The sequence below is a fragment of the Podarcis gaigeae genome (genome assembly GCF_964106915.1).
Source record: "Podarcis gaigeae genome assembly, chromosome: 14".
NCBI lineage: Eukaryota > Metazoa > Chordata > Lepidosauria > Squamata > Lacertidae > Podarcis > Podarcis gaigeae.
The window spans coordinates 52,670,555-52,685,354 of NC_139690.1; the positions used below are offsets into that span (position 1 = coordinate 52,670,555).

Consider the following 14,800-nt stretch of genomic DNA (forward strand, 5'->3'; position numbering starts at 1 on the left):
CAAGCCTCGGTGCCTCCAAGCGGGACTTACTCCCGGGAAAGCAGCTCCCACCATCGCCCTTTGCGCAGCATCGGGTCTGCAAGCAGACGCAGCTCCCCTCCGCGCGCCCCGAAGGAAAGGCGCTCAGATGCGCTTGGGGATGGGCGCGCGCGCGTGCGGCTGCTTTCCTCTTTGCTGGGGGGTGGGGGTGGGTCAGCCTTTAGCATTGTGGGTGGAAAAGGGCCCGGCAGCTCCGGATGAGGCCCCCTCCGTGCGCGGACTCCACCCCCTCTCGTCTGAGGCGCCTCGGAGGCGGGGTCGCCTTTTCTCTCCGTCTCTTATTAAAGGGGGGACCTGACATCACCCGCGCGCTAGAGAGAGGCGGCGGCGGCGGCGGCGAGGGTGGCAACAGCAGCAGCAGCAGCAGCAGCTGGGCTTTGTGAATCGGCCTTTGTGAATCGGGCAGGGGGAAGGCGAGGCCAGGCGAGGAGAAGGGGGGGCAGCAGCAGCAGCTGGTCCGCCAGCCAGCCAGACAAAGGCAAGCCGAGGAAGGGGCCCCGCCAGCCAGCCCGACGCCGTTTCCCCCTGTCGCCCGGCTTTTGCGCGCCCCGCCATGACGGCCAACGGCACTTCGGAGTCGCTCCAGATCCAATTCGGCCTCATCAACTGCGGCAACAAGTACCTGACGGCCGAGGCGTTCGGCTTCAAGCTCAACGCGTCGGCGCCCAGCCTGAAGAAGAAGCAGATCTGGACGCTGGAGCAGGCGGGCGAGGACTCGACGGCCGTGTACCTGCGCAGCCACCTGGGCCGCTACCTGGCGGCCGACAAGGACGGGCACGTCAGCTGCGACAGCGAGGCGCCCGCCTCGGCCGACTGCCGCTTCGTCATCCTGGCGCACGACGACGGGCGCTGGTCGCTGCAGTCGGAGCCGCACCGTCGCTTCTTCGGCGGCACCGAGGACCGCCTGTCGTGCTTCGCGCAGAGCATCTCGGCGGCCGAGAAGTGGAGCGTGCACCTGGCGCTGCACCCGCAGGTGAACATCTTCAGCGTCACGCGCAAGCGCTACGCGCACCTGGCGGCCGCCCGCGACGAGATCGCCGTGGACCGCGACGTGCCGTGGGGCCTGGACGCGCTGGTCACGCTGGTCTTCCAGGAGCAGCGCTACAGCCTGCAGACGGCCGACCACCGCTTCCTGCGCCGCGACGGGCAGCTGGTGGCGCGGCCCGAGCCCGACGCCGGCTTCACGCTGGAGTTCCGCGCCGGCAAGGTGGCCTTCCGCGACGCCGACGGCAAGTACCTGGCGCCCTCGGGCCCCAGCGGCACCCTCAAGGCCGGCAAGAGCGCCAAGGTGGGCAAAGACGAGCTCTTCGTGCTCGAGCAGAGCAGCCCCCAGGTCGTGCTGCGCGCCGCCAACGACAGGAACGTCTCCATCCGGCAAGGTGAGGCAGCCCAGGAGGCCGTTCACACGTGCGGCGGGCGGGCGGGCTCCGGGTGCGCGCGTTCCCTTGGCCAGCCGGGTTGGCCACCCTCCTCCTCTTTCCCCGCTCATATGCTGATTCACACGTGCGTTACGTCGCACGTGTAGGTGGCTTGCCCCGGGATGCGCTTTTCCTCGCGGGAAGGGAAGAGCAGAACACGTTCTCATGGGCGGCTTGGGCTCTCCTCCTTTGTTTCCCCCGCGTAGATGCTGATTCACACGTGCCGGGAGGGGGCAGGCTCCAAGTTCGTTCTTTCGTTCGCGGCTGGAAGTGGGAAACGTGTTCCCTTAGGCGTCCTTGTCTCCCTTTCCCTACTCTGTTTATGCTGATTCACACGTGCGTAACTCCACGCGTGCATAACTTTGCGCTCTCCCGATGCCGGTACAATTAATGCCTCGCGGCCGGAGCGCCTGTCTTTGCAAGAAGTTGTTTCTAAGGAGATTCCCCCCTTTTTTTTTGCTGGAGGGGGGCAATTCAGACGTGGAAATTGCAGGATTAGGCCCTCGAATGGTGAGCGCATGGGCGGAGCGGCAAGGGAAATGGAACTTTGTTTCCCAGGCGGAGGGGGCGTTTTCCTGCGGGGGGGGGGAGCAGCAAAGGGGATCTTGTTGCAGGATTTCCCCCCTGTGCGACGGGATGGGCGGGAAATCCTTTCCCCAAAAACGTGGCACTCCACGAAGTGGGAGGGGGCCTCCTTCCTGCCCTTCCGAAATGTCTTTGATCCAAACCAAGCCCTTTGTGAATGGGAAACAGGGAGCGGAAGGGAACAGCGAGTGGTGGAGATCCTGGCTTTGCAAGATGGGCACTCCCCCCCCCCCCAAGATACAGAATTGCTTTGTCTCCTTCGCCAACCCGTCTTCTGAGGAAGAGCCTGGTGGATCAGGCCCACCTAGTCCCACATCATAGTAGCCCAAATACCCCATAGAGCATAGGAACCTAGATAGACTGCTCCTGAACCAGGAGGTTCTGTGAGAACACCTGAAGGGTCCTGCTGAATCAGGTCAAAGGGGGCTCATCCCTATCAGAGGCTCAATTGGGAAGCCCCAAGCCAGACGCCCCTCTCTCCTCCCCCAGAGCCCTGGGGGCCAGTCTGTAGCCCTGGAAGAACATAGGGTGGGAACATAGAAGGCCATTGCTGGTTAGGGTCCTCGGCCAGATGGACTGGTCTTGAATGGAGGTCTTTCGAATGGAGATTGGCCGCCACTGGGCCCCCCTGGGCTAGCAACTAGGAGGGGAGGGCAAGCACAGGGCTCTCATTCTTCAGGTAGCCCTGCAGCAGCCCCCTCTCTTCCCTTTCTCGCCCCCCCCTTCTAGAAGTCTTTGCTTTCTCTCCCCCACTTCCATGTCTCATCAATTTAAGGGGGCGGGTAGTATTTGCAAAATCCAAACCCAAAAAAGCAGGTATACCAGTTGGCGTGGAAGCATCTCTGTGCACAATAAGGGGAGGTGGGCATCCTTTCAAGTTGACGACAGCATAAAAAACCTAATAATCCAGTTAATATTATTATTTGTTTGTAATAGTAATAGTTTATAGTTTATTATTTATACCCCGCCCATCTGGCTGAGTTTCCCCAGCCACTCTGGGCAGCTCCCAATCAAGTGTTAAAAATACAGCATTAAATATTAAAAGCTTCCCTAAACAGGGCTGCCTTCAGATGTCTTTTAAAGATAGGATAGCTGCTTATTTCCTTCACATCTGATGGGAGGGTGTTCCACAGGGCAGGCGCCACCACCGAGAAGGCCCTCTGCCTGGTTCCCTGTGGCTTTGCTTCTCGCAGTGAGGGAACCGCCAGAAGGCCCTTGGAGCTGGACTTCAGTGTCCGGGCAGAACGATAGGGGTGGAGACGCTCCTTCAGGTACCTCAAGGTGACTGGTGCACATAGTTCTTCCCTGCTTTTTGTTGAATGCCCACAGTGACCCTGTGAGGTAGGTTAGGCTGAGAATCAGTGGCAGATCCCCAAGGTCACACACACACACACACACACACACACACACATGAATGGGGGGATTTGTACCCTGGTCTCTCTCAGACCCTCGTCCGACTGTGTTCCCCCCCAAAAAAACTGCCCGTCTTAATCTTGTGCAATGCAGGGAAGCAGAGCAGCATGTGGACTGTGAGCAGCTGGAGTGAGCAAGCAAGTCTGTGCACATGCGCACCTGGTCACAGGCCCCCGCCCCACCCACATCCTCCCCAGACACGTGGTCCTCAGCCAGCAGCATCACTGTTCCTGCCTCTCCTCCCTGCATGCTGCCCCCTTCCCCTATGCTTTTACCACCCCTCCCCCCTCTCTCTACCCACCCCCCACTCCAGGCCTGCCTTCTGCCTCTTCCTCAGCTGTTCTCTTCCACCTGCTACTCAATTGCCTAAATGGGGGGGGGATGCTCCTCCCGCCCGCATAGCACTGCCGGATCAAATTCCCTAAATCATCCCTAAATTGAGGGGACTTTGTGTTGGTGGTGCTGGGTTGGTTCTTGGGTGCATTGCGCACAAAGCATGTGACCCTCTTCTGTGCATGACTTGGGAGTGGAGAAAACCTCACCAGGAAGCCTCATGGGACAGATGTGATTTTCTTTGGGGGGAGGATTGAGTTTGATTGCAACGCAAGCCACTAGTCCCTCTGATCTCCTTTTCCAAATGTGTTCTTTCCCTCCCTCTCTCTTCTCCTTTCTAGCACCCCGATTTGTGCAGCTGTATCCCAGCTTTTTGTTTATCCCTCAAAGTGTGTTTCCTCCCCCCCCCCCACTCCCGCTGCCTGCTGGGTTTGTAGCATCTATTTTTCACAATGAGCGAAATTGAGTCTGGGGTCTTTCACTGACCTCTACTCTGATAGCCCCCTCCCTTCAAATTCATGCTGTGTCTGATTTCTGTTCTGGGATGAGTACAGAGGCACCATAAGGTCAAAAAAAGCCCCCCCCCCCAGCCCCTAGGCTTCTCTGAAGAAGAGAGCAAACTCTGCCTCCTGCTTAGTTCTAAATTTGGGGTAGGCAGTTGTGGCTATTGATGGTCTGCCTTGGGGCAAGACGGATCTTTTTTTTTCTTTCCTTTTCACTAATTGCATCGCTGCTGTCTGGGTTTTCCTAAACCTAGAAATCTCTGGCTCATTTTCCCTTTAAAAAGCTGAGTCAACAGGAGATCAAAGGCGGCTAATTCCACCAAGAAAACCTTCCATCAGAGCTTGCACCCGCCTCCCTTTTCTTTCTTTTTTAGAAAGCCAGTGATTACGTTCTGGAAGCAATTCACTCCTCCCCACCCCCTTAAAAAAATTACAGAATCTCATTAAACAGCCTGTCTTTGTGGTGGAAGGAGCCATGAGAGGGTCTTAGCAGTTCCGTTTTGTTTGGTTTTTACTTTGGCCACTGAAAACTAAAGCAAATCCTTAAAATTCTGCGCCTGGGCAGTCTGAATTCTGCAACATGTATGAATCATGAGGCCTAGGAACTTGATTTTTAAAAGGGCAAAGGAAGCTGAATTCTGTAGCCCAAACAGCAGCAGCATTTTCCCCCTGCCCCCACCCCATAACCACCTGAAGAATTGTGGCATGGATCCATAACTGATTTTGGGGGGGGGGGTGCATAGGGGTAGGCAGAGTGTAGTGAAGAACGCAGTGTATATGCAAGCCATAGTCAATGCCCGCTTAAAGCGCACATCTTTGCTCCAAAGAATCCTGGGAGTTGTAGTTGGAAAGGGTAGCTCCATGCGGCTGCAACTACAGTTTCCAGGATTCCTTGGGGGCAAAGCCACATACATTGAATGTGCTTCAGAGTCTTGTGCTGTGAATCCTTTTGCCTAGCTGGGCTTTGCTGGAGGAGCCTGAAACTGACACAGTTCCGTGAATGGGCTTCAGCTGAAAATCTGAGCTGAGTGGCCGACTTCTTAGCTGACCTACATTGAAGTAGCACAAAGGGAGCTTTGCGCCTGCTGGCCGGCCCTTCGGCTGAGTCAGCTGCATGCCAAGCCTGTCCTTTGCCCCCCCCCCCCCCCGGTCTCTGGGCTTGCATGCCTGCAGCCGGGTGACCGTCTCAGAGTCCTTGCACAAGGGGGGGGGGAGAACAGAGCCCCTGAGGATTTATGGGGGCACAGCCTGGCTGGCTGCAGAAAGTATGTGTGCAAGCACATGCAAGATTGACGGTGGCAGCCTGCTGCTTAGGAACAGCCCTGGGTACCGTTTTAACGAAAAAGAAAGCATTTTGCTGGAGAGTTCTTAAAAATTACAGATAACTTTGGCTGGACCGGGGCGGGGGGCGGTGCGGCGGTTAAGACTAGGACTGGGGAGTTGTTGTTTAGTCGTGTCCGCCTCTTCGTGACCCCATGGACCAGAGCACACCAGGCCCTCCTGTCTTCCACTGCCTCCCGCAGTTTGGTCAGACTCATGCTGGGAGCTTTGAGAACACTGTCCCACATCTTGTCCTCTGTTGTCCCCTTCTCCTTGTGCCCTCCATCTTTCCCAACATCAGGGTCTTCTCCAGGGAGCCTTCTCTTCTCATGAGGTGGCCAAAGTACTGGAGCCTCAGCTTCAGGATCTGTCCTTCCAGTGAGCACTCAGGGCTGATTTCCTTCAGAATGGAGAGGTCTGATCTTCTTGCAGTCCATGGGACTCTCAAGAGTCTCCTCCAGCACCAGAATTCAAAAGCATCCATTCTTCGGTGATCAGCCTCCAGGTTCAAATCCTCGCTTAGCCACAAAGCACCCCTGTCTTTCAGCCTACCTCACAGGGCTCTTGGGAGGATAAAAGTCGAGAGTGCCTGACTCTAGAAACTACTCAGAATGAGGGAAGAAGAGAAGAATGCACGATGCTGTGCGTGACAGATGTTTGCCTTGATGCATCAGTGCTAGCGAGCTATCGGATTATCCCAGTTTGTAGAGTGGCCGTGAAGAGAGATGTGTGGTCAGCGCCCCTTTTCAGATCAGGCTGCAGCGGGGATCTCTCAGATCAAGCACCGGCCTCGGGTTCAGGAGGCAACTGCTGGCAAACCACTTCTTCAATCTCAAACCCCACCCTGCAATCCGGAGGTAACACTGGCCTACTTTGCATGGTTCCTGTAAGGGCCACCAGTGCACAAGACATGCTCTCAATCAGCCTTTCTCAACCTGTGGCTCCCCAGATGTTGTTGAACTACAACTCCCATCACCCCTAGCTAGCAAGGCCAGAGCTCAGGGATGATGGGAGTTGTAGTCCAACAGCATTTGGGGACTCGCAGGTTGAGAACCTGCTCTAAATGCTTGACAAGGCGCTGAGTTCTGTGGGGCTTCTGAGCTTCTCCTGAGAATCCCAAAGGAGGGGTGAACTCTGGCGCCCTGTCCCTTTGCTGTACACCCTCTTCCAGTTGCTCCTCCCATTTTGGAAATGCCAGGGTCTTCTCAAGCGAAAGTTAGATAGAAGGTGACTTGGGCTCCCTTCATTACGTCCCTTTCCCCTGTTGGGGTGGCAGCAAGGCTTGAAGTGCCTGTATATTTATTTTATTGCATCAATATCCCACCTTTTCCTGCATGTTGGCACACATGGTTCTTCCCCATCTCATTTAAGCCCTCACGACAACCCTGTTAGGCAGTTTGGGCTGGAGGGACAGAGACTGGCTCCTGAGTTCACACCCTGTGAGCTTTGTGGCCAGTTGATGGGGATTCGAACTCTGGTCTCCCAGGTCCTAGTCCGAGGCTCTTAACTGCTGCACTACGCTGGCTCTCCCATGCAGGCACACAGCAAAGAGCAGCAGGCCAAAGCATAGTTCTCAACTTAGTAGGCTCACCAGGACTGCTATCCTGTGAGCAGCTTCCTGGTCTTTGCTTCTGACTGCATAGCTTCAAGCTGTAAGACACAATGAGCTTTAGCAGATGAAATGCAACTGTTAGCTTTCAGTTAGATGTGCAAACCGTCTTGCAAATAAGTGTTAGCTTTTAAAGTGCTAGGGTGAAGTAGAAACCCTATCAAAGAAAAAGCAAGCAGTATCCAGCCTTTGCCTGGTTTGTTTTTCCGGCTTCCTCCATGCTAAACCACCACAAACAAACTTGAAAGCCTCCTTATCTCCTCACTTGCCAGGGCACGGAAGATTCACCAGTAATCCTGGCCCCTCTTGACCACTGGCCACGTGGACTGGGGCTGATGGGAGTGGAGTCCTTTTGGCAAGGATAGCCTGGTGACTCAGGCGCTGGTAACTGCCAATGGAGCTGCCCTTGAAAATTACCCAGAAGCTGCAATTAGCGCAAATTACAGTTGCCGGATCATTAACTGTTTCAGAGCTGGATAGAATTGTGTGTTTAACACAGAGAGTCTAAAGAAGGTCCATTGGTTGCCTGTTTGCTGCCTGTTCAGTGCCAGGCCAAATGCCAAGTGTTGGCATAGGGCCAGAAAGCCTTAAAAGCAGGAGCCTAATATCTGTAGGCAGGTCTCTCTGTGTCCTGCCCTGCCTGTGCCTGGAGACCAGTCAGTGGGTGAGCCAAGGATTGCAAAATGCACACCGTGTGTCCTTTGTCACGCACTGATCACCGGGTGAGTCGCAAAATGTAAAGCCACACAAAAACAACCACAGAAATATTGAAAGCACCTAGGGCCACAGGAAGCTGCCTTAGACTGAGTTGGCCTATTGCATTCACCTAGCTGAGTTGTGTCTGCACTGACTGGCAGCAGCAGCTCTCCAGAATTTGAGGCAGGGAGTCGCTCCCTCCCTGGAGATGCCAGCAGGATTGAACCTGCGACGTTCTGCATGCAAGGTGGTTGCTTTGCTACTGAGCTAAATCACTTCCTCTCAAATTCACAGTCCAGTTTTGTATTCAACGCCTCTCTATCCACCAGGAAGACTTACCTTATTAAGAGTCCTGGTACAGCCCAGGCTTTGTTTGGTGCAGCCCAAAGGGCCCTCCTGGCATCCTCAAATCTCAGAGAAAGCTGCCTTGCGCTGGGGTTGGACCCTTGGGACCCTTCCCACTGCAGTTTTGTGATTCTGCGAGATCAGCCTTGCCACCCCTGAGTCCAGGGTTCCAGACAGGGGTCTTACCTGGAGACTGAACCCAGAACATTCTGCAGGCCAAGCAGTTGCTCAGCCTTTGTGCAATGGCCCTTTTCTAGGACACAGGCAGGATAGGGCAGCAAGAGGCGCTGTGATGGGAGGCCGGATCCTAAGCTGCTTAGGGCTCTGTATAGCAGTGGGACTGGTAGCCAATAAGCAGCCAGGGGAGGGCAAAGGGCCCTCCTAGTGGTGGTATCCTGCCTGCAGAACACCCTCTCCTTGGAAGCATGTGTGGTGTTGGCACTTAGAATTTCAGCACCAAGACTGAGTTGTTTGCATTGGTCTTGGAGCATTCCTTTGCTTGGGGTGTGTAACTCACACTAGGTATTATTGGGGGGTTTTAGCAGCTGTGATTTAAACAGTCAATGTGGTTTGAGATGTTTCTTGTCATCTATATATTTTGGAGCAACGCTTACCGGGCATGGGCCAGATAACTCCTGTGGAGATACTTTTGCGTCTGGGCATGTGTAGAAGCGATTTCCGGTGCCACAGACATGCACAGAAGTGATTTCCGGCATCTGGGTATGCGCAGAAGTGATTGCCGGAGCCACGGAAGAGTCCCCGCGCTGTGCTGTGCTGGTTTAGAGCAGTGCGCGGGGACTCGCCAAGCAGGTGGCTTGGTTTGGGGGTGGCTTATAGGCTGGTTAAGTGACCCTCCCCATGGGCCTTAGGTTGCTGACCTCTGTTTTGGAGAAGGGTGTGCCTCTCTATTCTCTATGCATCTGGGCGCTTCTTGAGATGCCACCGCCAAATTTAGCACCAAGGTTCTCAAGATGGAGGAGCCAGTTTTTCTGTCTGTATTTGGATGCCATTGGCTGGAAGAGCAGGTGCCGGTGTGCCTTTTTGGACACGAGTTGCCATTTTGAAACAAGATGGCAGACTGTACCCTTCCAAACTGCATGGGATGCCTTTGAAGATAATGCCACCCGATTTTGTGTGGTAGTTCCCAGGATTGGAGAGCAGGTTTTATTGAACCTTTGAATACCTTCAGGTGCCATTTTGAAACAAAATGGCGGACCGAAATATTTTTTTAAAGGTTTCATAAAATTTCCAAGCATCGCCAGCTACTTTCTGCAAGAGTAGCTTTGATTCTGTTCCACGCCTGGGGTTCCACTGTGAGGAACATCTGGAGGGCCACAGGCCTTTAGAAAAAGGGGCCCTTGGCAGCCATCTTTGTTTGCTGTGATGCTTCAGTGGCGCAGGTTTAGCTGCATTGCACAATAGGGACAGCCTTTGTGGACAAGCGCACAGGTGAAAGTCATTTTTTTTAAGCAGTGGTCTGGCTTACAAGCTTTCTGGGCTAGCAAAGCGATTGGCAGAACTGGGGTGTGGTTTTATTTTTTTAATAAAAAAATGCTGCTGCAGTTTCCCTCCAGTTATGTTTTTCCTTGCAGGGCTTTTGCCAACCAGAGGCCAGGGCGGGCGGCTGCCTCAACGCCACCCATTTGCCCTCCACCCTCTTGACATGAGCTGTTGGGCTCTCAGATTCTGGCAGATGTTAAATATTTGTCTGACGGGAGGGGGAGGAGGGAGGTTGGGAGAACAAGGGCTGGATTGTGATGGTGGGAAGAGAGGCGATTTCGGAGCTTAGTTGCAGAGGGGGCTTGGTGGGGCGGGAGACGAGGCTCCTGTTTCAGTCCTTTGTCACTTTGGAAAACCAGATGTGATGGAGGATGGGGAGAGAGGGAGGGAGAGGTTGGTGGGTTTGACTGGGTGGAGAAATGTGGCTGTTCTCAGCTCTGCCTTCTTGTGAGCTGCTTGAAAAACCTCTCTGCAGATGCAAAAGGGGGGCAGCATTCTTTCTCCCCCATTCCGTTGGAGGAGGAGGAGGGCTGTCAACAGCTGCTAACCATAATGACTGTGCTGTACACCCCCAGTTGGAGACAGCCATGCTTTTGCATTCAAGTGTCTGGAAACCAAAGGAGGGGAGAGGACTTTTGCAGTCACTGGGAGACTTGGATGATGGACTACATCGGCCATTGGTTCTCCCAGGGAGGGAGGCCTTTTAAGTTGTACCAAGTCTGGGCTACCAGTCCTCTTAATAAGGTAGCCATCTCCCAGTTAGGCAGGTACTGGCAATGGTTAGCTTTGGATGCAAGGTGTGAAAGCAGTAAAGGTAAAGGGACCCCAGACCATTAGGTCCAGTTGTGGCCGACTCTGGGGTTGCGGCGCTCATCTCACTTTATTGACCGAGGGAGCCAGCATACAGCTTCCGGGTCATGTGGCCAACATGACTAAGCCGCTTCTGGCGAACCAGAGCAGCACACGGAAACGCCGTTTACCTTCCCGCCAGAGTGGTACCGATTTATCTACTTGCACTTTGACGTGCTTTTGAACTGCTAGGTTGGCAGGAGCAGGGACCGAGCAACGGGAGCTCACCCCGTTGCAGGGATTTGAACCACCAACCTTCTGATCAGCAAGTCCTAGGCTCTGTGGTTTAACCCACAGAGCCACCTGCGTCCCTTGTGAAAGCATTGGTCTCTCTCTGTTTATTGCATTTTTCTCCCCCTTTTTCTCCCAAGGAGCTCAAGGTGGTGTACATAGTTCTCATCCTCCCCATTTGTCCTCACATACAACCCTGTGAAGTAGGCTAGGCTAAGCGTGTCTGGCTGGCTGTCTTGCCAAAAGCAAGGCGGTTCTTTTCATGAGATTCAGAAGCAATACAAAAAGTGAGTGAGAAGGTTAAATATGTTGTTTTCTAAACAGCAAGCATTATATACATTACCAAGCAAGCACTTCGATATGCCACTGGGAAGCCCCCAAGAAGTGGCCAAGTGACCCCTAGGTAGAGATCAGTCCATGCACGAGTTTCTCAGAACTATGCCCCAAAACCATCCGATTTATAGATACTAACTTGTTAGCCTACGTGCTTTGCCCGACTAGCTAGTGCAGATTATTAATTAGCTAGCCCCCTCTTCCAATACCGCACGTTCCTCCAAACAATGTCTAACATCAAAGAAGCTCTGAACATCATTATCACTTCTTCCTTCCACCATATTATACATTAAAGGTTGCTCTCAGCCATCAAAGAACTTTAACAAGAGAGAGAGGGGCAGTAAACAGAGGCAGGAAGGAGATTACCATGTCAGATCACTAAACAACTCGAAATACAAATGTCTTCCAGATAGATTACCCCTACACTGGCTTCCAAGGTCCTCCAGTGACCTTCATGGCAGAGTAGGAGATTGGGACCCTTGGTCTCCTGGGTCCCAGTCTAGCACTAACCACTGCACTACACTACTGCTCTCCCTCCCTCCCTCTCACTGTGTGTGTGTGTGTGTGTGTGTGTGTGTGTGTGGAGAGAGATGCACAGATGAAGCAATGTTGAATACAAAATTGTATTGTGAATTTTAGGGAAATTTGGCTTGAATCTAGGGGTTTCAAAATCATCTCTTAAAAACAGGCCTGGGCGCGTCATCTTTCCCAAGGCAGATAAAGCAGCATACCAGCTATCTAGAAGAGATAGCACAGACCTCAGACATCATGTTTGGCCTGTGATGAAGGAAACCGTCCCTGTTTCTCCATCTGTCTCATGTGGTTTCAAGGCATAATCTGAGCCACTGGTCTTCAGCTGGGGGTTCAAGACTTTGGGAGTGTGGCCTGAGCCAAGATGGGTCACAACAGGAGCGCTGCCGTGCAAGGATGTGGCAAAAGATGAAGAAACATGTCTCCAAAAATACACGTTTGGGTTAAAAGTGGGTTTTGGGTCTGAAGAAGGTACTTGATCTAAGCCTTGTTGGAGCTCTGGAATTTTCCTCCTCCCTGTCTGTGGCAGCCAATGTGTTGGGCTCCCAACTCCCACTTCGCTGGCCATTAGCTCATCTGGCCAGGGTTGATGGGAGATGTTGAGGGGCACCTTGTTGGCTCTCACCACTGTGGCACAGAGGACATACCCAGTTTGCGAGATGTGTTCCAAAGGGGTGAGAATTGAGTTGCACTTCGGCATGTGAACATCGGAAGAGCCCATTGCTGGATCAGGCCACAGGCCCACCTAGTTCAGTGCCCTGTTCTCACAGTGGTCCACCAAGCATAGCTGTCAACTTTTCCCTTTTCTTGTGAGGAATCCTATTTGGAATAAGGGAATTTTGCTTAAAAGGGAAAAGTTGACAGCTATGCCACCAGGTGCCCCAACGGGAAACCCTCAAGGAGGACTCAGCTGAGCTTCAGAGCACAAACATCATGGCTGGTAGCTTCTCCTCCTCGAATTTGTCTCATCTCCTTTTAAAGACATCCAAGTTGGTCACCATCGCTGCCTCCAGAATGTGGCAGCTAGACTGGTGACTGGGAGCGGCCGCCGGGACCACATAACACTGGTCCTGAGAGATCTGCATTGGCTACCAGTATGTTTCCAAGCACAATTCAAAGTGTTGGTGCTGACCTTCAAAGCCTTAAATGGCCTCAGCCCAATATACATGAAGGAGCGTCTCCATCCCCATCGTTCTGCCAGGACACTGAGGTCCAGCTCCGAGGGCCTTCTGGCGGTTTCCTCCCTGCAAGAAGTGAGATTGCAGGGAACCAGGCAGAGGGCCTTCTCAGTGGTGGCTCCTGCCCTGTGGAACGCCCTCCCATCAGATGTCAAGGAAATAAACAACTATCTGACTTTTAGAAGACATCTGAAGGCAGCCCTGTTTAGGGAAGTTTTTCACGTTTGATGTTCTGTTGTGCTTTTAATTCTGTTGGGAGCCACCCAGAGTGCCTGGGGAAACAAAGCCAGATGGAAGGGGTATAAATAATAAATTATTATTATTATTACTCCTGTTGGAAAGAGTTCTGCAGTTTCACTCTAACCTTTGTGAAGAAGTCTGTTGTTTTTATCTGCCCTGAATCTTCCAACATTCAGCTTCCTTGAGTGATTAGCTGCTTCAGAAGGCTGCGGGGGGTGGGGGTGTTTGCTTTTGGGAGCAAACGGGGAACGATTCCAGTAGATTGTGCAGTACAGCAATACAGAAGCTGCAACGCCCCTGCAGGTCTGTTGGACTACAACTCCCATCAGCCCCTACCAGCGTGGGCAATGGCTTAGAATGGCGGGGGGGTTGCCCCCTCCACCTCCTCCTGGACCACTGGTGTTGGGGAGGGACTTGTGCTGTAAGATTTTCTTAATACAAAAAAAACAAAACAAAGTAACATATAACATTATAATAACCATATTTTCTTCGCTTCTTTGGACTTCCTCGCATCTCTCGTTCCTGCGTTCCAAGTTTATCAAACTTTAACCAGCAATTTATCACCTTGTTTCAGTTCTTGTTTTATAATTTTCCAATATTGTGTCCCTAATTTTAGATATTTTTACCCAAACCTTAAAAGCTTAATTTTAACATAATATTTATCCAAAATTTATCTTTTCTTAGATTTTCACTTATCTTCATATTCCTTTCAACTAACTTAATGGTGCCATATTATTTATAATCTTACATCTTTCTTAACACTCATACAATTTACAATATTTTTGTAAATAGTCCTTAAATTTCTTCCAGTCCTCCTCCACTGCCTCTTCTCCCAGGTCTCGGATTCTGCCAGTCATTTCTGCTAACTCCATATAGTCTATCAGTTGCATTTGCCATTCTTCCAGTGTGGGCAAATCTTGGGTTTTCCAGTGCTTGGCGACAAGTATCCTGGCTGCTGTTGTTGCATACATAAAAAATGTTCGGGGGACTTGTGCTGTTTGGCTTCTCCCTAATCAGCTTGCTGGGAGTTAATTAACTTAATGGCTAGGAAGCTATCAGTGCCAGCCTATGATGGCAGCTGCCTCTCCTCACATGCGAGGGGGTTGTTCTCCAGCTGAGCGGTGTGTGAGGCTGATGGGAGAATAATGGGACCATAGGACTGGAGGGGATACCAAGAGTCATCTAGTCCAACCCCCTGCAATTCAGGAGCCACAACTGAAGCATCCCTAATGGGAAGAAGATTTGGGGTGGGAATGACAAATATTTGGCTGCTGTCTCATGGACCCCAATAGGCATGAATGAGAGACTTTCTGTCCCTGTGTATTTGTGTGTGAGAATCTGACTTGGACTGTGATGGCTGCAGTTGGTTGAATTTCCCTGACACCCTCCCCATTCCATCATATCCTCCACCTCCTTTATTAAAATAAACCCTCTATGCCACAGGTAGGCAAACTAAGGCCCAGGGGCCAGATCCGGCCCAATCGCCTTCTCACTCTGGCCCGTGGACACTCCGGGAATCAGTGTGTTTTCACATGAGTAGAATGTGTGCTTTTATTTAAAATGCATCTCTCGGTTATTTGTGGGGCATAGGAATTTGTTCATTCCCCACCCCCCAAGCATAGTCCGCCCCCCCACAAGGTCTGAGGGACAGTGGACTGGCCCCCTGCTGAAAAGGTT

At 52.5% G+C, this 14,800-nt stretch overlaps 1 protein-coding gene across 2 annotated transcripts in view; it reads left to right on the forward strand.

Moving 5' to 3' along the window:
* Positions 1-319: 319 nt before the first annotated feature.
* FSCN1 (fascin actin-bundling protein 1) overlaps positions 320-14,800 on the forward strand; it is a 43,147-nt gene continuing 28,666 nt past the window's right edge. The window contains exon 1 of one of the 2 annotated variants that reach the window (XM_083711645.1): positions 320-1,418. In XM_083711645.1, coding sequence (XP_083567771.1) covers positions 593-1,418 — 826 coding nt within the window. In that variant the 5' untranslated portion in view covers positions 320-592. The remainder of the gene's footprint in view (positions 1,419-14,800) is intronic. The other variant, XM_083711644.1, reaches the window with a different exon arrangement.